This window comes from Podarcis filfolensis, assembly GCF_964270895.1.
Source record: "Podarcis filfolensis genome assembly, chromosome: 2".
Lineage (NCBI taxonomy): Eukaryota > Metazoa > Chordata > Lepidosauria > Squamata > Lacertidae > Podarcis > Podarcis filfolensis.
Window position 1 is genome coordinate 44069659 of NC_139605.1, and position 24059 is coordinate 44093717.

General features: G+C 40.2%; 1 protein-coding gene across 35 annotated transcripts in view; it reads right to left on the minus strand.

Moving 5' to 3' along the window:
• The window catches only part of CACNA1D (calcium voltage-gated channel subunit alpha1 D), a 195465-nt gene that overhangs the window by 67308 nt on the left and 104098 nt on the right, over positions 1–24059 (minus strand). For 19 of the 35 annotated variants that reach the window (XM_083602891.1, XM_083602869.1, XM_083602861.1 and 16 more), the window contains 12 exons: positions 19245–19405; positions 18108–18333; positions 17732–17939; positions 13476–13596; positions 11701–11815; positions 10379–10448; positions 9578–9647; positions 7795–7936; positions 7163–7292; positions 3724–3783; positions 1686–1792; positions 511–598 (listed from right to left, as the gene is read on the minus strand). In XM_083602891.1, coding sequence (XP_083459017.1) covers positions 511–598; positions 1686–1792; positions 3724–3783; positions 7163–7292; positions 7795–7936; positions 9578–9647; positions 10379–10448; positions 11701–11815; positions 13476–13596; positions 17732–17939; positions 18108–18333; positions 19245–19405 — 1498 coding nt within the window. Of the gene's footprint in view, positions 1–510; positions 599–1685; positions 1793–3583; positions 3644–3723; positions 3784–7162; positions 7293–7794; positions 7937–9577; positions 9648–10378; positions 10449–11700; positions 11816–13475; positions 13597–17731; positions 17940–18107; positions 18334–19244; positions 19406–24059 lie in introns of all 35 variants that reach the window. The other 16 variants (XM_083602883.1, XM_083602887.1, XM_083602892.1 and 13 more) reach the window with 2 other exon arrangements.

A 24059-nucleotide genomic window follows, 5' to 3' on the forward strand; every position in this document is an offset into this window, starting at 1 on the left:
TTTTCTGTTCCCTAAGCTGCCTCAATGTAAATATTTCTGTTGCTCTGCAATAGCTGGGGCAAGGAAGAAGGTGGGCGAGGAATTTGATAGGACCAGATCCAGGGGAAACATGGAATAACAAGCAGCATACCACTCAGAGGAAAATGAGAAGCAGAAACCCTCTGTGATGCATGATGGCTACAAAGAGACCCCATTAGGGTTTGGGGGAAGGTATACTATTTAACAACAAAGGAGAGGGTCTTTTCAGCAGTGGTACCCAGTTTATGGAATAGCTTTCCTAAAGATGCCTGCCATGCACTTACATCGCAATCAGTACACATTTTGGTGTATGTAAATGAATAAAATGTTGCTGAATGTTGCTGAAAAGCAGTTTTATTCTAGGAAGCATAAACATTGGCTCCAAAGCAGCCATGACTTTCTAACATTAATTGATGTTTCTAATGGTAAATGCCAACTAATGTTTCTAATGTTATTTGTTTGTAATTCAGAAAAGAAAATTCAGATAACAACCTTAAGTCCTTTTGCTCTGTTTATAGCCCTTAAGGGTCTTAAGACTCTTAAAACTCTCAGTATCTTCACAACTGAAATGGCGCTTGATCTAGATGAAAAGTAAAAACAAATAAAGCATTAACTTGCCATCCCTTAATTTCATTCCTCAGCTCTGACAAAATTAGGTCATACTCATGCACAACAGCTCATCACTTCTGAAATAATTGTATTTACTTATAGGAGTAAGTATTAGTGTATGAGTTCTTTCCATTCTTCCTTCCCCTCCTCTTCTCCTTTGCTAAATAAATAAACCAACAGGGTGCTCAAGGGGGTTCTTACAAAGTGCTTTCAGCAACTTGTGAGTAATCTATCTAGCCTAGACAGGGCTGAGTATACTCCACATTTATAAAACAACGGTTCCAAGGTAAGTAGCTGCAGAAACAGTTATAGACCAGGCTCCAGTCAGGTTTGTCTCCAGCACAGGAACCATCATAGAATCAAGCGTGAATAACACCCCATTTGCAACCTGTAACCTTCTAACTAGCGCTGTGGGGAATCTTTCCTTGTTTTCTTCTCCTGTTCTTTTTTTTTAAAAGAAAAGAAGCTAGACAGATTCAAAATCTGCACCCTCTATTAGAAGAACTTTCATCACAGTCATAAGGACAAATCACTTAATGAAACCTGAAGCTTGCAATAGGTAAAAGGCCAGTTCCCAACATTTTGTCACTACCTGAGATTAAGAAACAGAACTCAGGATGGGGTATACAGATGCAGGGTCAAGAAAATGCAAATAGAGTCAGGATTGGTTCACAATGGGAAGATAACAGATTTAGCCTTCAGTTCTATTATGTCCCACAGCACACCTTTTTAACTTACTCTTGCATAAATGACCGGCTGTACAGGGACCCTGTACTATTCAGGATATTCCTTTGCTAGCATTTTTCTAGTTATTAAACTACACACTGGAAAAGCGAACATTCCTTTGTTTCCTTTCCTCAAAGTATAGCTATAAGATCAATAATTTGTTAATGGTCTATTGTTTTAAGCTTGTTCAGTCCAGGAACTATGGCAATTGTCTGCTTGTTGGTAGGCCAGTTATTAAATACAGAAATGAGTGCTACTTGTGTACCACATCGCAGATACACATAACAAGGAACAGCAGCAGTAGCCCATAATATATTTATTGCAATACTTACTGAATGCCAAACGACACAAGAGACACACCCACTACCAACAAGTCCAGCAAATTAAAGTAATTTCGGCAGAAAGATCCTTTATGAAGGAATGCTCCAAACACTGTCAGCTGAAAACAGAAAGGTCATAGTTAATTATTTTGTTTCACCTCTGCTTGATTCACAAGGCTGTTTACAAGATGCTTGCACTGAATGAATCTTGCTTAGTGGAGAGACTGGAATACTACAAAAAAGACCAAAATTAAAGAATTTGATTGATGCAACACTAATGCACATTTTGTCTTTGGCTATCCACAATACAACACTGATAAATAAAATACTGTGGACTGAAAAATGCAGGCGCACACACAAAATGTAAGCCACCAGAAACTACGTTCATGAATCAGTAGCAGATGTTTCCTTTTGGTTACATAATCCTGAACAGCTAGGTTCTGGGTTTTTGATGTGTTCTAATTTTAGGGCACAATTCACTTCAAATGGCTATAGCACAATGTAGCATCCACTAGAACAGGCTGACCCCTGGCCTAGGGGGGAAATGAGCAGGCTGGGGGTCATAGCACAGTTCAGGTGAGGAGGGGGTCTGTGTGTGATGTGTGTGTGTGCGTGCATGCGAGAGTCGCATGCACCATTGGTGTATGGTTCCTGGGCAAGGCTGAATGAGACCCTTGGGCCAATAAAAGGTTAGCAATCCCTGCACTAGAATGAGGAACAGCTGTGTTATAATCTAAACAATCTTCTTTACACCATATATCCCTTTATTTCAGTCCCCCTAATATCATGCTAAATAGTTTCCCACTTTCCTGCAAAACATGCCAACAGAAGGGCTAAGAGACATGCCCTTTTCAAAATAGCATGCTCTGAAATGCTACACTGGTAGAAATATGAAACACATTCAGCACATTTTAAAAACTGAAACTAAAAACCTTATCCCTTATCAAACTGAGCATATCTTGTAAACAGCCCAAAATAGTTTCATTATCAAGTGTTAATCAAAATGCACTGTAAAAAGAACACACAATAATATGAATAAAGCAGGAAATAGATTTGTTATGTTTGATCCTCAGCTGGAAATGCAAAGTTTATGTACTGATTCTTATAATACCACTGGGTCCTGTGTCATATCCAGGAATACTCAATAAGCAACTTGAGATGGAAGTGGCTACAACAGATGATCCCAATCTCGAAGGCATCAAAATGCATGCTCACATTTTCTATATGTTCCTCCTTATTCTGCAATGGTGGAGCAGCTTGACTTCAGCATCAATTGTGCACCAATGTAATCTGTACATCAGAATTCTGAGCGCCCCTGGTGGATGTCCTTGATAATCAGTACACAGACTATACATTGAAATACCAGTTCTGAACTCATGCATGGGCAATACATTTAAGTAAGCATGTTCATGCCTCTTCGTGTATTTAAATGTATACCCAAGATAAAGCATCCTAGTAGGTTTTAGAAAGGGTAGAGTATCTTGCAAGTCCCTTTGCAAGAAAATAGTGGTCTACTATTTTAACTCTGTGAATATATAGTTCAGAAAGAGAAATGAGTAATTACATGCTCCTCCTTTAAAAGATTTAAGATCTTTCTCTTTGAAATGCCAGAAAAGGGAGGAGGAAAGCTCATGCGTAGTGAAATAGTTTTCCTTCTTCTGACAAACCGGAAGTAGAAAAAAAGGATAAAATGAGCTGTCAGATTGATGTGATGGTAAAAAAGTAGCTTCTACATGCACCCAAAGGTAAAATAGAATAAAAACCATGAAGAAAAATATCCTTTGGTTTCAAAAAAAGGTTTAGATTTGGTTGTTGTGTGAAAAGGCGGAGAACACTTCAAGTGCCTTTTCGTGGCAGGTGACACACAGAAAAAAATCCTTTTTAAGTAAACTTCTTTGTAAACCTGTTACCTTCAAAATGATCTCAAATGTAAACATACTAGTGAAGACATAATCTGCATACCCTAGGATCTGGAAGGTAAACAAAAAGTTACAAACATTATTGCTAAAGCTGTGTCTGAGTTAACAAGGATCAATTAACAGTTAATTACCTTTAACAGGATTTCAACAGTAAAGATGGCTGTGAAAGCATAGTCAAAGTAACCAAGTATCTGCAAAGCATAACATGTGCCACAGTAAGAAATTCATCTACAAATACTACCAGAATTTACAACTTTGATCACATACAGAGAAATGTCTACTTTAGGAACATGTGTAAATTTAGAGAAATAAATAGATGTACAATGACCAAACAACATTTATTTGTTTCACTGAAAATTGCCTCACAGTTGTTTACTTACTTCTAAGGTTACCACTTCATCTTTCAATGGCCCCCCAAAGTACAGGTGGCACCTGGCAATTTAAACAAATTGTTTTCCTTACAGCAATTACTGTATTGGACCCAGACTTTTGCCCTTGATGGTTGGGAATGCTCCTTCCATTCATGGAAGGCTTTTGGTCCATCAGATGATCCCACTGGGAAAATGGTGAGGGATTCTGCATATCCCCCTCCCCCTACAGACCCCAGCAGCGTCTCCTACACTGTTACGGTGGATTTCCTAAAGCTTCTCCACCCACCCCTGGACAGCGTGAGATAAAATGCTGGTGGGGTGCAGGTGAAGTGGGAAACGGCAGAAGTCACCTCCCTGGTGCAGGATCATACACCAAGTAAAATCCTGCCTGGGTGATGCTCTCAGAGCCTGGGAGTGACATTTGGATTCAACCCATTATGTTTTAGTCATCACAGTGTTCTTGTAAGAATTGCAAACAAATTATTAACAGGTGCAACTTGTTCTCGGAACATAATATAATCATACTAATGAAACAATCTCTGCATTGTTTGGTTTTTGGTTCTTATCGTATAGAGAGTACTGAATATTCAAATATTCTGAATGAGAATACATTACTAAGCCAGCTTGATGTGGTTGGAAGAACCTCCAGAAATTCTCTAAACACACGGAGTCCTTTTTGCACAGATCACAGGGCAAACTTTTAAGGGTATATCTGTACATTGATGTGTCCATGGAAAAAAAGATACCCATTTTTGCTAATTAAAAACATTTCAATCAGGTGTTGTCATGTCATCATGTTACAGCATGAATTTATCTTCAAAACAACATTTTCTCAAAGTTGCAAGTGTGACTGATAGACATTTGAGCAATTTCTTCTATATGAAATAACAAGAGTTCATGCCGCTTGCAAAGACTCTCCTATTTTGTGTTCACGAGCTATTTACTCATCCTAACATCTATATACCCAAACATAGTTTCCTATAAACCCAAGAAGACTCATTTCAGCTTTGGGATGCTTCCTTGACACATATACAATTTGGCTGTAATAAGTAGCATAACTCAACCCATCCAACAAATGTGGCTGGTGCAATTACCTTCCACTATGCCACTCACCTCTTTGGAAACAAGAGGAGTCAGCATCCAAGTCCCCTCTTCCAGTCCATAAAAGGAGATGAGGGGAGTAGAAGAACGGATTCAGATTCCCACCCCAAACAGATGATCAGCACTATCAAAACAGACAACACCAACCATCTAGTCTGCCTTGCATGTGGAGCTCTGTAACCACTTGTACCTTCTGTGCATGAAGCTCCCTACTGAGCTTGTACATGAGAAAGCTTTATACCAAGCATGCTGGGATGGGATGTCTGCCACTTCAGGCAAAGGGCTAAACTAAATAATAGCAGCTGATTTAAACCTAGTGCAGAAAACATTTCTTCGTAGGCACTACCTATTACACTGTTACAACTAAAGATCTTGGTGCTTACATGGAATAAAATCACACCAACCTTGAATGGGTACAATTATTCTAACAATGCCTTCTGTTGGCAGGGCCATACCTACGATTTTTTCTTCTCTGCATACATACACAATATTTTTAAGGTGAGTTTTTTTAAAGGAATAAGTGTTTTTCCTAGAATGGTGTTAGAGAGGTTTTCTCATTTATTTTCTTGTTTAAATGGAAGGTGAGAAAATATATAAATGGAACTCTATAGGGAGAGAGAGAGAGTTTCTCTCATATATATATATATATATATATATATATATATATATATATATATACACACATATATATGTGTGTGTGTGTGTGTATATATATATATATATATGAAATACTTTAAAAAGCTGGAGAAACACCCTTGACCAAATATTTCTGCCACAAATATATAAAAAAGTATAAACTGCTCACCTCCAAAAACAGGAGATGGTCTCAGGTCCCAAATATCTGGAAGACCGTCCCCTTCCCTACAGACCCCCTTGGGTGTTAAGATGAGCAGAGAGGGTCCTCTTGGTAGTTCCATGACCCTCAGAAGTTCCTTCTCTGTGGCAGCTCCAAATTATGGAATTTCTTCCCCACAGAGGTGTGTGGCATTTTCATTATGCAGTTTCCATCATATGCTGAAGATGCACCTCTTTCCCCAGGCCTTTTGACACCTGGGATATGTATTTTTAGGACCCACCCTATTCTGGCAATAGTAGTTTGTTTATACTGTTTTAATATTGTATTTTAAATTGTGGTGACCAACCCTGGGACCTTATGCTAAAGGGCACGTAATAAATTGAATAAATAGGTAACATACAAATGCACCCTTGATTTGAAATTGCCTTTTTGTAGCATTTATTGTTTTATAGAATATGCCTAGAATATGCCTTTTTTATTTTAGAAATAAAAAATGAACACTATAGACAATATTTATAGCAGCATTTGTACATGAGAGTTGCATACAGCATATTATACACCCACTTTAAATAGAAGTAAAATCTATGTGTAGTTGTATTGCAGACTGCAGTTTTCATATGCTTGTCCCATTTCATTTTCTAATGTTGAGGTCAAGGGAGCGGACAACATGGTGTGGAGGCTGCAAACTAGGAAGGAGGGGAAGGGGCAAGGCAGTGGAGAGGTCAGTACTGTGCAAACGCAATAGCAGAGCTAAGCTGGTACTACTGACAGTGAGTTTGCACCATAGCAGCCTCCCCACTGCCTCATCCCTTTCCTTCCCTGGAAGCAACAGGGCTCAGCTGTCAGGTGAGCGCCACTACCACACCACATCATGTGCTACTGCCATCTAGCTCAATACTGGTCCATCTAGCTCAATGCTGTCTCATGCTGACCAGCAGCGGGTCTGCAGAGTTTCAAACAAAGTACATTTCCAACACCCAACTAGGAATTTCTACATCCTGAATATTATTAGTGTTGTAACTGAGCTTATGAAGACCCCTTCACTGTAGAAACAAAAACAACAACTGAGGCTGCTCTGTGACTCCAGGCTCCAACCACAACAAATCTCTGCACTATTTTTGTAATCTCCAAGTTGGTTCCAACATCCTGTTGAATCTTAAGAAAATACCCACATGCTGCTGAATTTCCAAAAGCTACACTTATGTACCGATCTATTATATTCATGGTTTGCTCCCATTCCGAAGGCACCATTTTAAAGACGATGTGGCATGCAACTCTTTTGGGGAGCCTGTTTTTTCTTACGTTGTTGCGAAAAGAATGACTGCGAATTGGATCTTCTGCTGCAAGAGAAGCGCTGCTAAGCATAATGAAGACAAGGATGAGGTTGGTGAAAATGTGGTGGTTGATCAGCCTGTGACATCCCACTCGAATCCTGAAGAAAAGAATGGCAAAACGGAACAATGTCATTACAAGTGGGAAGCGAACTGCTCCTGAAGCTTAAAACTAAGCAACTGCAGAGCTTTATTTTTTAAAAAAGTTGTTCATCTGGAAAGCAGCCACGTTGTCTTGTTAACTGCACTAGTAATTCTGGAAAATGTACATTTATATGTATCATATAGGACAGCATATGTGAGTATCTTATGGAAAGTGGCCAAATTTTATAACTTGGACGATATTAAAAAAACACACATTTGGATATAGCTGCTATTCAGACCATGTTATTCAAGTAATACGTAATCATTTAAACAACCTACTAGAAGTTTGGTTTGCAAAGAAATGACACATCTGAAAAACAGCTTTGTATGGTCATTCTGTTGCTTTTTTGTTGTTGTTGCAGCCAGAAAAAAGTGTTGCTATTTTATACGGAAGCCTCAATGTGGTAGTACTATTTAATAACAAACAATTCAAGGGATATAAATAAAATGGTTATTTACGGGTTTGTATTGCTGAAAATAAAGAAGGAGCTTCCTTCAGGAATTGGTGTCATCTTTTCCTTCATATTCAGTTCAGATATTCTTCGGGGTCGGGGGCCAGCTGGCACTTCAGGTTCTTCCTCTTCCTCTTCCTCTTCACCTACTTCAAATTAATTACTTTCTTTAATATGTATATACAAAATATGTAATACTAGAAAAAAAATATTGGAAATAGATTATAGCCACTAGATATTGAAAACAAATGCTAGTTAATATAAGGTCATTCCTGCCGTTCCCATCATTATAGTTTGCAACTTCCACTCTGAGAGGCATGTGTCTCTAAATACCAGTTGCTGATGGGAAGAGGGCTATTGCACTCAGGTCCTGCATTTGAGGCATGTTGTTGGCCGCTGTGAGATGCTGGCCTAGATGGGCTTTTGACAGGGCTCTCCTTTATGTTCCCAAATATAAGTTACTACAATGAAAAACAGTGCATCGATTTTAAATTCTTGTCTGCAGCTTCTAGCTGAGAGCATGTTTTCTAGGCTGCCCGCTCCCCTTCCTGTTCTGTGCACTTTTCACAAATTCACTGTCAGGCAGGTCAAATCATCCTCTATTGACACAATCAAAGCAACGAGTTTTTTCAACTGTCAGGGTGTAAATAAACTGCTTTCCCCACTCTGCCCATGGAATACTGGTAAAGCTCTCCATAGACGCGATGCAACCAAACTCCTTTGTTTGGTTGCACAGATCACTGAAAATGTGCCACAAGAACATTTTGACTATTGCATGACACTCCTGCCAGTGACTTTTCAGTGACACTGCCCTGTCTGCAAGTAACAGGCGGGAGCGGCGGCCTTGCTATGATGGTGAGCACGGCTTAATGCAGGTACAGTAGCTATGGTACTATTCTCTGCATGTTTTCATCTATCTAGAGGTGTGCTCCCATGCAGGAGATACAGGCTTGGAGTCGAATGTTGCGTGAGAAAAAATGTCACTCAGGCAAGGATTTTCTCTTTCCCGCACTCTCATGTAGCCAGCCCATATGCCCTTGAAAACCCTCTCTGAAGAGTCAGAGACAGTGTGCCCTCTGTTGAGGGGGCTGCAGCAGGAAACAGAAACTGCCCTTATTCAAGTGAAAGCACGTTGCCCAAGAGTGGGAAAGTAAAAAACTTCTAGATTTTTTAATGTTTATTTTAAGTCATAACTATAACTGCCTCAACCTGTGTCCGTTATTTAGTTTGGAACATGGTTTGTCCATTTGTCTGTTTTCTATGCATTCTGATGCCTCTCGAGATAGCGTTGCCAAACTCAGAATAATGGTTCCTGAGATGGGGGTGGCAATTTTTGTTGATGTTAGGCCTCTAGCCATTCTGAATCAAGATGGCAGACCAAAACGTGACTTTGGCAAGACTTTGCCCACTTTTTGGCTTAGGTTCAGCTGCCTCTGATCATGGCCAACTTGTCATGAGGGTTCCCTAGGTGAGGGCGACAATCTTCATCTATGTTTGGATGCCAGGTGCCATTTTGAATCAAGATGGCAGACCAAATTGTGACTTTGGCATGACTTCACCCAATTTTTGGCGTGACAAATCCAGACTCACAAATACCATCCATTTAAAAACCACAATATATTTTTGGTTTCCAAAAAATCCTGGGGAGCACCAGGAATTCCTTGCTAGTATTTCATAATTGCTGAAATGTGTGAAATCTATACTGTTTCTTTTTAGTCGTATTAATAAATAGCATGTAGTACACTTGACCCAATATTTTTTCTCAAGGTATATGTTAAGTGCATTAGTACCTGGAACATCGCAGGGTGGGTAGGGATCTTTGTCTTCATCTTCCCCTTCTCCGTATTCATTTATCGTAACCTATTACAAGAACAAAAACACTTCAGAAGAAAGGTAAATGGGAGATGTAAACTGATGCAACACGCTAAACCAAGCCACTCTTTTTCCTATTCTGCCCTCCGCAAAGCAGCCCCACCCCAATCCCAACACTTTACAATTTTTAATTAATTCAATAATTCTGGTTAGAGAAATAAGCAGTAAAAAATGTGCTTACAGCTGGATTGTCTCATAAAGAACCCATGCAGCTTGGGATAAGTCAGAGGTCAGCATTCCAGTGATTTCCATTAACTCAAATTGTTAATCTTTCAGTAAACCGAGTATAAATACGCAATTAAATATCAAATACTTATTATGTTAGAAAATAAACCTTTTACTCCATCTATTATTTTAATGATACTGTCCAATAAAATCTAGCAGGTCATAAATAGACATGTTGCTAATATTATCTAATTTGCGTCTCTAAACACACACACACACACACACACACACACACACACACAGAGTAGAGGAGATTTGGGGACAGTCGATGCAAGCGTCTGGGGAAAAAATCCTCTTGCTTGTGGCCTTGAGGCTTGATACAAAGTAGACATAGGCGCCCAGCATATGAGAGGACTCAGTGCATTCTAAGAACTTGGCAACCCACATGAGGTACAACCACAAGCACGGATGGAGACCAGTCAGTTTGGAGTATTGGCAGGTGTTTGTGCATTTAAAGAATATATAGCACACAGAAGTGAAAAGAAATAAGGTACCTTAGCATCCTTGCCCTTCTTTTGTTCACCTTCTGGCTTGTCCCCCTTTTTAGTATCCAAACTCTCTTTTCTACAAGGAAGAAAACAAGGGGGTTGGGAAAATAAAGGAGCTCATGTGTGGTAGCTGTGAAAAAAGTCAATTGCCAAGTGAGGCATCTGCATAGCTGCAGCCAAACCAAAGCTTTCCCAACCTCACCACTGCCTGACTGCGCCCCTCCTCTGTCCCAGCAAGTGCAACACTGCTGCCACTGGAAATGTTTTATTTGCTACTGAGATAGCTTATGTATATTTTACTGTCTGAACACATGGCAGTAATTAGGCTTTCAATTATGGCTTACTGAAGCAGGTACAATGTGGATGTCTTCACACATGAGGGAGTGCATTTTTCCCCATCCTCCAGGTAGGAACAATATTATTAAATTAAAATTCCAAAATCTACAGCTGGGCAATACCTTTATTGGGAGCAGCCAAAATGTAACAAAAGCTTAGGAAGCTTTAGAGTTCCCAACAATTCTTCAGCTGGCAAGATGCTACACAAAGCATGGGGGGGGGGTTAAAATTAAAAAGTAGCATAAAAATTAGGCTGTTGGTATACCCAAGAGGTCAGCTTATAGATTCACTTCCAAGATGTTGACTTCAGGCTGAATAAGTCCCTAGCTGGTACTGCAGTCTGGTAATGTTGGTAACCCCTGGGAAGGACATATTAAGCCTGCAATCTCCATCTTGGAACTCACTCTACAAGCTGACCTGATGACTACAATAAAATTCTATTTTCAGTCCTTGTTCCGCCACCATCATGAACCGTTGAATACTCAGTCTTTAAAACAACAAAGTTGTGTTGAATCCAACTAAGTCATTGTGCATGAGGAATGACTTCTCTAGCCCAAGGGAACTTTCCCTCACTCTCCTTCTGCTGTGTGCCCTCTGCATTGGAGGGAGGAAAAGTTCCATTGTACTTGTGGAAGTCATTCCTCAAGCACAATGGTTTTGTAGGATACAACCCATAGGTTCTTGCATAACTCAAGATAAATTGTAATGGTGATTTTATATGCAGTAGATTTTAACAAGTTAAATGACTATGGTGGAGTCATTAAAGAAGAGTTTAACGTTGCCAGCTGACCATTTTCAGAACTGAAAAGACATGTCTAATGCTTATTTGTAATGATAAGTGTGCTGTTTTAATAGGGACAGGACCTCCTCAGTTCACACCAGCTTTCCAAAGTGCTTACAGTATCCCTGATTCTTTAAGGATCTTTACAAAAGAACCATAGGAGAAAATCAAGAAAGCTGCTTTCACATGTACTGTGCCATTTCTCCTGTACCTGGCAGTCTTTTTCCTTTCCTTTTCCTCTGCTTCTTCTTTCTGAGCAGTGTTCAGACTTTCAGCATCTGCCAGGTTATCCACCGCAATGGCCAAGAAGACATTCAACAAGATATCTAATTCAAACCATTTTAAGGATACTACATAGGTATTATAACCTAGTTCCTTTGCCAACTGGGAAACATGAAATCCATATTCCTAAATTCAGTGAAGGGCATAAGCAAATAGGTATAGGGTGTTTTTTATTTTTTTAAAAAAATCCCATGCCTCACTTACATTGGTTTACAAGTCTGTAGTAGCAAATAGCAAATTCACATATTCACTTGAAACCATCCATGGGGAGGATGCACACACAAGCCCCATCCCCAGCATTCCTGCTCCTGTGAACTCCATTCCCAACTTTCATGTGTTGAGCAAGGAGGTCTGGGGTAGTGGTAGGAATTCATGCTTTAGCTGCATGTTTAGAATCCTCCCTGTGTTTGGGGACCCTGCACAATGAATCAGGGCTCCTAATCAAGGGAAGGATTCTAAGTTCATTCATTTCAAACAGGAGAAGAATCTCCCTTCAACCCTTCCATTAAACACGTAAACACTTGAGGCTATACCTGGCAGGAACAATGCTAGATGGAAATAGCATGCACAACCCCAATCCTCCCCTCAGTACGTTTTCAGGCAAGCGTATGAATATGCTTTGGTTTCTGTGAAATGCTTGGGATGGCTATTACATTCCCTGGCAAATTCTCTTGGGCAAGACAATGACAGTGAGCACAAGTTCTCTTGCACAAACCCAACTGAAATGAAACTAACATGGAAGGGAAATCTAGACCTAAACAACTCAAGCAACATTTAAAAATTTACTCGATCAAAAGTAGTTGCTGATTTTAGCCCTAATCAGGTGACACTTCCATGCTGACATACAGGTGCTGTGACAGCTCCCAGAGAGGAATGACTCCTCAACCCACTTCAATACCAGGGGCCACCTCTTCACATGCTTTGGGTGATAGCCAATGTTGCACAAGTGGATTTCCTCTTCCTCTGCTTTCCCTGCAGCCCCCCGTGGCCTCTCAAGTCTGCTCCAAGGAGCTTTCCAACTTCTCAGATTTGGCAAAAATGGGTGGGAGAAGGAAAGGAAGGGCAAGTCCCATAACACCAGCAAAAGTCTGTTCTCCTTGCATACAGGTATAATTGGAGATCACGCATAATCACTGTTTGCTTGTTTGTTTGTTTGTTTAATCACTATACCTAACATAAAGGAATTTCATAACTAATTATATCCTTGACACAATCCAAGTATTTCTCCCAATTCTAATTCTAATAATAATTTTATACTCAGCCTTTCTTCCTGACAGGGACTCAATATGGCTTACAGACAGAGTTACAGATAATTCCACCAAGTAGCTCATTGCTATTGTTGACTGGGAGTTGCACAGAGTCCAGGTCAAATTATCTGTGATGGAAAACCAGAATAGGTAGAGAAGGAAAACAGAATGGAGCATCTTGGAAGTGGGCATCTGGCTGGCTGGCAACCTGGACAGAAGCATTCCATGCTGCAACATTTTGTTAGAGATCCAGCAATTCCTTATCACAGCTATTTTAACCAAGAACAGAATCAACGTTATCAGTAATGACTGGTTAGGAGACCAAAGTGTTTACACAAATTTAACTGAGAATTTTGAGAGTGGGGAATCAGAATGTGGAAATCTCTGATTTAAGTATTTTATATTCATGTTCTTTATATTTCAGAATTAAGATTAGTGTCTAAAAATGAAAGGATACAGTTACCACAGATGAAGAGGATAATGAAGTATATGCAGACTACCATTCCTGATGATGATGGGCCTCCATAGGCCATAATACCATCATACATTACAGCATTCCAGTCTTCACCTGTTAGAATCTAAGAAATTGATTCTTTATTAATGAGTGAACACGGAACATTAAAAATCAATTATGTTTCTGCTTCAGTTCACAGCATAGAAAAAATACTCCATTAGCTGTACTTATATGACTAACAACATTCTAACCACTTCTCTTTGCTTTATACTACTATAAAATAAGGACATACTGTTTTGGTGACGGAGCTTTAGATCTACCAAAGCCTTTGCCAATACATTGCATTTAGGGTTTTCGAGAATTACTTTTCTAAAAGGACTGCTGAAATTGTTGCCTATGTGAACATTTAGGGAGATTTCTGACATGACATTCGTTATCTGCACAAATTATCCCACCTATCCTTGAGTACACGATCACATATACAAATGTAGCACATGGACCTAGCATTAATACTCATAATTTATTTAGAGAATTTCAAGTGCTTAAAGCTCTTCACATACACTACCTCAACAATTCTTGCAATAGCTATATAAAATAATATAGAATGATCATCCCCATATTGCAAACAGGATATGTATGGCCTGATGCAGAGAGAATGGTAGATTCTCTTAAGTCCGCAAAGTGAATATGTGGCTGAGATGAAACTTTAACAGGAGACTACCTGGTTCACTAGAGATACACCAGTGTCAGGGCTCCACTCTGTCCAGACCGTATCTCTCACCTCCTCAGATGAGAACTAAGGAGAGCAAGACCCTTCAGCAGATCTCCACACTGGGAACGACTCTGACTAGACATTTACTCTAGACATCCCTACCCTGTACCCTGGGCCAGGAGGCTGCCATGCCAGCTGTCTCAAGGCCACAGGAGCAGAGGGAACAGTGAGTAAGGCAGCAACTTCAAGGCCATCACCAAAGTACCCAGCAAGCTACACATTAGGCTATTAGGGAGAAGTGCATGAAAACACCTGCTTGGATCAAAGCCTGGGTGAGACCAGAAAGGGGTGGAGCCTCCAGCTCCTATGCAAGTAAAAGCTCTCTTCCAAGCTCCAATCTTCCTAGCCTGGGGAAACAAACAGACAACCAGCTCTGAACTGGGTAACTGCTAGAAAAAGAAACTCTGTAATATTAAAAGTTGCAGTCAGCAAAGAGATCCCTTGGTTCACTTTGCACCTATTAGCAATGTTTAGGATGACTTAAACGGATAAGAAATGTATTGGCTGAGCTAGCCCCAAGACTGGCTGTGGATGTAACAATCCATTAGTCATTCATGCATCCAAGCTCATTGTTTTCTTGGCACAACCAAAAGCACCTGCAGACACCTAACTAAGCAACCTCTGAACCAGATTTCAAGGGTGCACAGGGAGCCGCAGGATAAAGGAGTTGTGAAAAAGGGGGTTTCTATTGCAGAAGCAGAACAGCAGTGCTTGATACAACTGAAAATGATCAAGGGAATGCAATGTGATAATCTTTATTAAACCACCAAGATTCTGCAAATGAGCATTTGATCAATTAACTGAGAATTTTAAAAAACAGTAACTTTTTACTGTTTCTGAAACAATGCAGAGTACAAAACTCTAATCAAAATGTATCCAGGTTTTTTTCCCTTTGCTGTTTTATTGAGATAATTCAGCACCTAATCAGCTAGCTTGCACATATTTCATCTGGGTACATCCATAATATGAATGGAAAACAGTCTGAATATGGTTTCAAATATGGTTTGTTTGTCATAGCTTGGCCCAAAGAGCCCTAGGAACTATAGTTTTATACAGACATTGTAGGTTTGTTCTTGAATAACACTGGGTGATATCCAGTTGTGCCTATCTGCTAGAAGAAATGACTTCCACTCACAACAGGACTTCTCCTTCCTCTCCTCCTGCGTACAGCACTCTGCATGCCCACATCTGCTTGGGGGGGCCTGGGGTATCCTTTGGAGCTGATTTTGGGCTCTGGAGGCAGGAGAGGAAGGAGACACTGGATACCAGAACCTATAGAAAACTATCATTCCCGAAAGCAATTACCATTAAACCAGCTTTGAAACTCCTTTAAATAAATAATGTAGACACACAGTGCACAGTGCACAGCCAAGCAGACACCAAATTTTTTACTGAACGCTATAGTAACACTGCATCCAGACATGATGCTAAGCTAAGGTATAATATTACATGAACAAGCATCAGGTTTCTGCACTGCAGTCACAAGGAACCAGAAGCTTTCCTCTTTGTAACAGAAGGAGCAGTCACTCCACCTCTTCACTGACCATCACTGACCACCACCTCCCATGCTGCCAAACTTATGAGCTGCAGAAATTAATTGGAGGGTAGGGAACTACTGTTAGCAAGCTCACAAATCTGTCGAAGCAAGGGCCCAACGTGCTCCTTTAAATTATAAGAACAGAAAAGCACTAGGAAAAATGCGTAAGACAGATCCCGAGTTAACAGAATACTTAACTCCAGAATCAAGTGGGATCTAGTATTTTGTAAATGTGCTTCAGCGTGAACGCGAGAATGACTACAAACAGATAATACATGTACAGCCTCACCTCAAGGCCAATTCACTATTGTTTCCCCCCCCCCACACACACATGAAAACTAATCTCTGTTGTATAAAATGCATGTCATTTATAATGTCTGAATGGATGCACTGTCTGTTTTTACTTTCCAGATTAAAGAGTTGGAAGCAGCCACAGAAACATCAGCGTCCTCATTTATGCACCTATGCTCCAAAAGTTACTAATGCTGACCCTAAACCTAGCAAACATTGCTGTCTGTAACATCTTCAACTAAGGCTGCAATCCTATTATATACAGTGGTACCTCGGGTTAAGAACTTAATTCGTTCCACAGGTCTGTTCTTAACCTGAAACCGTTCTTAACCTGAGGTACCACTTTAGCTAATGGGGCCTCCTGCTGCCACCACGCCGCCACTGCGCAATTTCTGTTCTCATCCTGAAGCAAAGTTCTTAACCTGAGGTACTATTTCTGGGTTAGCGGAGTTTGTAACCTGACGCGTCTGTAACCCGATACGTCTCTAACCAAAGGTACCACTGTATACCAAATGGAATTTTCTTCTGAGTAAACATGCATGGTCTTGCACTGTAAGTAAACTTGCCTAGGACTGTGCTGCATGATTTGTAGCAAAAGCAAAGAAATATACCAGTTGTGCCAAGTCTGGAAGATATCCCAGTAGCGCAGGGACATTATTTGGGCACCACAGGTAGATAAATAAGAGGAAACTAAGGGTTGTCTGGCTTTAGAGCTTTTGTTTTGTTTTAATTACAATAATTTGCCACTAACATTAATGGCTACAAGCTAGTTAGCCCTTAACTTACATTTGAGGGCATGTGTGAATTAGTGGTTCTTTGTTTCCTTCTTCATTGTTTTAACATTGATTTATATCTATTAGTAACTTTGCATTAATGTAAAATTTTATATATAACTGTATATTTGTGTAATAATTTGTTTAAGTTGCCTGTTGTTGCTTCAGTTTTTTGTACACCACTTAGATATATTTTAAATATATCAAGCAGTATAGAAATTAAAGCAAGCAACTTGAACAGCAGGTAACTCTTCCTGCATACTTCTGTCTCTCTCTCTCTCTCTCTCTCTCTCTCTCTCTCTCTCTCTCTCTCTCTCTCTGCCTCTTCTCCCAGTGTTTCTTTTAAAAGTTACCCAAATTTCAAAATCAGCCTTTCCTCCAACACTGGATTTTTGTGGGGTTTTGAGGGGGGAGGAGAAAAATCAAATAAATATACTTTTTTGTATGTGCAAATCCATAACACCTGCACCTTTGGACTGTAGAACAAGATTGAGATAATTTACCAATATACAGTTTCAAACAAGTGATATGCAAACATTTTGGTTTTTTAAAAAAGACAGTTAAATATAAGGGAAGATTTTTTTTTTACATTAAATAACTTTACATTTCTTATATTTTGGATGAACAAAGACAACTTAATATTAATGACGTTAACATAAAAGCTATGCTGAATAGATAGATAGAATACATGATATGAACAAATGGTACAAAATGATGCAAAATTACCAGAATATTGACTTTAATGAGCAGAATGCTATTTAACACAAACAGAATTAATAGTAGTTGTGGTAGTGATTTTTATTTTTATTTTTTAGGAGACAGGATTATTTAGACAGTTTTTGTTGTTCAAAGATAAAATGTTTTATAGTGGGTGAAAGAAAGTTACCTGGAATACAGTTAAAAGAGCTTGTGGGAAATTATCGAAGGTGCTCCGTTTTGTTTGAGTTTCATCAAAATTAAATTTGCCTCCAAACAGCTGCATTCCAAGCAATGAGAAGATTATGATGAAGAGGAAAAGCAGAAGCAACAGTGAAGCAATGGACTTCATTGAGTTTAACAAGGATGCTACCAAGTTGCTCAGGGATGTCCAGTGCCTACAAATTAAAATGCGTGTGTTAACAAAAAAAAAAACCGTAAAAGAACAGTGCGTGATGAAATATTACAAAAGAGCTGCGGATCATACAAGTGTCAGTAGAACTCAGCACTAAGTTGTTGTCGTTTTTTTTTTTAAAAAAAGCTCATTGCCTTTAATTTGATCTTACCTGGTTACTTTAAAAATACGGAGGAGACGGACACAGCGGAACACTGAAATTCCAAGGGGTGACATAATTTCCAACTCCACCAAGATGGTTTCAACAATGCCGCCACATACCACGAAGCAGTCAAAACGATTAAATAGGGATACAAAGTATGACTGCAGGCCCAAACTGTACATTTTTACCAACATTTCACAGGTGAATAAAGCCAGAAGAACTTTGTTAGCAATATCTAGAGGGGAAATATTCAGAAAATTATATTGGTTTTTACACCTCTGATTCAGTTTCATATGTTCTGCAGAAAACAATGACAGTTTCTATTTTGACCACTTTGAGCAAACAGAATCCTTCACTCCACATTCTTCTCAAGCTATGATAATGCAACCTATCCCCACCAAACCACAGCTCAGAAATAAAGGAGTTTGCTTCATAGCATTTCAAAGCAAATTTTCATTTCCTTCTTAAAATACACCAGTTTTACCTTTAGTACAGAAATGATTCAAAGTTTAGTGGGATTCTGATGTATGCCATATACAGTGTCTGCTTTGTTGTATCGTGTGAGTACAAATACCCTAGTACAAATTTTGTAGTAGACCCAGAAAAACCTCTCAATGACACAGACCAGAGGTTTTTTGTCTTTTTGTTTCTGTACTATCGGTCACTCGATGTTTTAAACCCTCTGTTGCTTCTGTTATCTCTTTTTTTTTTCCCTCTCCCTTTAAGTATTTGCCCAGGACGATATCTACCTTTACCTTCCCACCCCCATTTTATGTTGTCATTTCTATGTATATCATGCTATGGCCACACGGCTAATGCAATAAAATCTGAAGACTTGGACCAGAGGTGCTTGATAACAGCACACAGTTATAGTCCACAATCCATTTGACTACAGTAAACTGCAAGTTCAAATTAGCCTAGATTGCAACCCATCTAATCTGTGGATTGCAATCCATCTAACCTGGATAAACTCTAGCTGCAACTAACTACATGGGGCTAAAAATTTGCTTATACCTTCCCATTGTTCTTTTTCGCAAAGCTTAAACAACCCAGAATGTCTACAAAATGCTAAATAAATAAATGGCTTTGTATTAAGTCTATAACAGTATTCTATTTGTTACTGAATGAATAAAATTTTCATTTTACCTTGTATTTGTGTCAACCAATCAGGCTGGTTGTAATGCTCAGATGAGATAGTTAATGTGTTCAGGAAGACCAGTACAATAACTAACCAATAAAACGAAACGGATTTGACAGCAGCTCTGCATCTTCTTCTATTGAATCGGTTCCATCGACGCCAACGTCGACTAAAATATAAAACAGAATAAAACCACAAAAATTAGGCTTGAGGAAATTTTTTCTAGGTAAAGACATCATGGTTGACTGTCTTGGTGCAACCAAACCACAGAAAGAACCCTGCTCTTGTGCCCATGCGCCATAACTCAGTTAGTTGGGGGATACAGCAGACACCCAGTAGATTTATCTCAAGGACCCGGTAGATGTGACAGCTGTAGACAATTCTTAACACACTTTGGTCCCAGGGTGTTTAAGGCTTTAAAAGTGAGAACCATCACTTTGAACTAATCTCAGAAACAAATAAGCAGCCGCTACAGGTTACAGTATCAGAGTTGGATCCAGATCCATTCTGTCTGATCCAATAAACCTTCTGACAAACGTTCTTAGTCAACAGAAGTTTCTGAACAGTCTTCAATAGCAGTCTACATAAGCAAGCATTACACCCATCTGCTGTGGCAGTGGATTCTGCAGCAATGAACAGACAAGGTTGTTACCATCGATTGTGGCAGCACCAATCATATAGTTTAGGAACAGGAAAATGAATCTCATGCCCCTTTCCCACCTCCTCAAGAGGGGGTATCAACAATTATATGTTTTAAGAGTCTAACAAGCAGCAATTGGTATACATTCCACTGCTTCACATAGAGATCTCTGGATCAGACAGGGAAAAAATCATGTCTGAATAAAGATTATGCAAATCAGGATTAGTTTAAAATTAGTTTCAGGTTAAAATTAGGGGCAAAGTCAAGGATACTATTTATACTTGATTTAAAAAAAGGAAGAAATGTGAAGATGAAATGGAGTCAGGATTTGCTGCTCTCATATTGTTGCCATTAATGACAAAGCTTTTTCATCTTTATCTGCGGCTGCCACATTCTACCTCTTAGTCCCCTGTCTCATAAAAACTGGCATTTCATGAGGTTTCCAATACATTTAAAATATTTTGGAAATATGCTACATTTGACTCAAGAGCAAATAAAAACAAGACTCAGGAGCAAATTAAAAACCTTCAAGGACTATGGTGTGCTGCTAATCTTTGGGAGTCAAATGAACATAAACTGTCACAGCTACGCCTTGAATGAGAATGTATGTTGTATTCACGTCTGATGGTGAGGAAAGATCACAAATACATTATTCATATCACAATATCATGGCCACTCCAGATCTTTGGTAATCAACTATACCAGTCTTCAGAGGAAGTGCTAAAGCTGACTAGGATGAAGAAGGTATATGCTGGGACCACAGAGCCTATTAGAATTTGCCAGTGAGGAAGAGGGGTTAGAAGAACCAAGGTTTCCATGTAATTCACACCAGCCCCTATCCCTCTAGGATGGCGGCAGGATGATGGTGGCAGCTTCAACACTGCAAGTGGTACCTCTGGTTACGAACTTACCGTATTTTTCGCCCTATAGGACGCAGTTTTCCCCCTCCAAAAATGAAGGGGAAATGTGTGTGCGTCCTATGGGGCGAATGCAGGCTTTCGCTGAAGCCTGGAGAGCACGAGGGGTCGGTGCGCACCGACCCCTCTCGCTCTCCAGGCTTCAGGAAGCTATCCCCTCAGCTCGGCAAGCTCCGAGAGCAATGGCGAAGCTGCGCGCAACTTCGCCATCGCTCTGGGAGCCGTTCTGGGGGCTGAGGTCGGGGGGAAGCTCTGGCTTCCCCTGCCCCCAGCCCCGCAAGCTCCAAGAGCAATGGCGAAGCTGCGTGCAACTTCGCCAGCGCTCTCGGACTCTCCAGGCTTCGCGCAGCTCTCCGCAAGCGGTGGGAGCCTAGCGCTGGGCTCCCACGGCTTGCGGAGAGTTGCCTGCATGCCGAAGCCTGGAGAGTCCGAGAGCGATGGCCAGGCTTCAAGCTTCGTGCAGCTCTCCGCAAGCGGTGGGAGCCTGGCGCTGGGCTCCCACGGCTGTGGAGAGCTGCCTGTTCTGGGGGCTGGGGTCCGGGGAAGCTCGGGCTTCCCCCGCCCCAGCTCCGTGCCTGGGAAAAAAAAATTTCCCCCTTTATTTCCCCCCCAAAAAACTAGGTGCGCCTTATGGGCCGGTGCGTCCTAAGGGGTGAAAAATGCGGTAATTCGTTTCGGAGGTCCGTTCTTAACCTGAAACTATTCTTAACCTGAGGTACCACTTTAGCTAATGCGGCCTGCCGCTGCCACCGTGCCACCGTCACGTGAATTCTGTTCCCATTCTGAGGTAAAGTTCTTAATCCGAGGTACTACTTCCGCGTTAGCAGAGTCTGTAACCCAAAGTGTTTGTAACCCGAGGTGTTTGTAACCCGAGGTACCACTGTATTGCAAAAAGCATTCCTTATGCTTAAGCTTGCACATCCTTGCAAACCTGTCTACTTTCATAAAATCACCTTTTTGCAGGAACTACCATTTACAATTGTGGAACACTTTGCAGTTTACTTTGGCTTTTATTCACCCCAAAAAATACCACCGTGTACAAGAACAACTACTCATGCAAGGTTAATATACCCCATTAAGTTATGAAACTGAATAAAACCAACAGGTGTAACAACAGGTATTTAGGTAGACTGAAGTCTATCAAATGCATGAAGTTGTGTGGCCATAAGCAAAAACATCTAGAGCTCCATATTAAAGAAGGAAGTGAAGGTGCAGTAAGCACACATGGACTGGGGCATATTTCAGCCCTGACAGCAGATTTTCTGTGAGTGGGAAAATATAGAATTCCTCTTATGGCTTTGGAAATCCTGAGCTATAGATCTTTAAATACATCTAGCCACCATTGTATATATAACCATAGTTATTGTCATTTTCTTCACTGCTGAGTCTAGGGAAGGAAAAAAACCATTTCGAAGATTCCTACCAGGAGAAATCCAAAATCCAATGAATGCAGTATAGTTTTTAAGAGTTTTAAGTCCAAGATTAAGAGATTTAAATTATAGAAAGAGAAGCAGATAAGGAAACAACAACCTTGAGATTTTTTGCGGAAAGCTTTCTTAAAAGGTAAGAAACTTTAGAGAAGAATACAAGCTACTTGCATTTGTATTCTTAGTTTTTAGTGTGAACAAAGGCAAAGTTAAGAAACAAAGCAAGATACCATATTGAGAATATGACTGATTTTTTTTTAATTGTTTTAAAGAAAAAGGACATTAATATTGTATGGGTGAATTTCAAAAGAAATAAAAATATTTTTGTTGTGATTCTGACACATTACAAAGCAGCATCCTTGGAATATGGCATAAAATACTTCAAGTACTGCCTCTCCTCATATGAACTGACTTGGACCCTGTGATCATCAGCTGAGGCCCTTCTTCATGTGCCTCCTCCAAGAGAGCTCTGGAAGGTGGCAACACCAGAATGGGCCTTTTCTGCAGTGGCTTGTGGAATGTTCTCCCCAGGGAGACTGATCTGGCACTTTCATTACACATCTGTAGGCGCCAGGCAAAACATTCCTCTTCTTCCAGGCCTTCAGCTAGTTGAACAATCTATGGCCTTTTAAACTGTGTTGTGGGTAGTGGGTATTGTTTTTGCTTGCTACTATGGAATGTAGTTTTCTGTTTTCATATTGTAAACCATCCTGTGATCCTCGGATGAAGGGTAGTATAGAAAATTAATAACAACAACATTTTTTCCCTACTGTGATAAAAATTATCTGCCCAAATAGATTTTAACCATATATATCCAAAAACCGTACAAAAATTACCACACAAAAAATTATTTCAGCCAAGTCAACTGTATGCAAGTTGAAAGAACAGAGTGAACTCTGAAGCTTGACTAGAAGATTTAGTCATCAAAATACAATATTTTGTATTGGGTTGGGGGAGAATCTATTCTGCCCATTCATGAAACACATTTCAGGAACACTGAAAAAGTCAGTGGAATGGTAAGTGGAGGGGTGGAAGAGTTCACATTGATCTAAAGGATAGTAGATTTGAGACGGAGGAAGAAGCCACATCAGATGCATAATTATCATTAATAGTAACAATACAGTGGTACCTCCGGTTGCGAACGGGATCCGTTCCGGAGGTACGGCCGTATCCCAAAGTTTTCACAAATGAAGAGACCACTTCTGCGCATGCAGCGAAACACTTTCGGGTTTGCCGCTTTCGCAACCCGAAGTTTACGTTACCCAAGGGTAACGTAACCCGAGGTTCCACTGTACAGTGGTACCTCGGGTTAAGTACTTAATTCGTTCCAGAGGTCCATTCTTAACCTGAAACTGTTCTTAACCTGAAGCACCACTTTAGCTAATGGGGCCTCCTGCTGCTGTCGCGCCACTGGAGCCCGATTTCTGTTCTCATCCTGAAGCAAAGTTCTTAACCTGAGGTAATATTTCTGGGTTAGCGGAGTCTGTAAGCTGAAGCGTATGTAACCCGAGGTACCACTGTAATAGACTCTGCCTTCCTCATATAAAGCAACTGAGGTGGCTAAAAAAAGCAATTAAAAGCTGCACAAAAGCAGAGTACCGCACGATAAGGTTAAGATTGTTTCATTACTTATCATGTATCCAAACCTCAGCACGGGAAACTAAAACAGCTGCATATTCTTTTCTTGTTACTCCCCCCCACCCTCCATTTGCATTCCCTTCCTCTGCTGTTTCCTTTTGTCAACTTTAAATTGGAAGCTCCTCAGAGCAGGGACCTGCTCTCTTGTGCTCCATATGCTGAATTTTAAAAACTATCCCATTTCTATAGGACCAATCATGT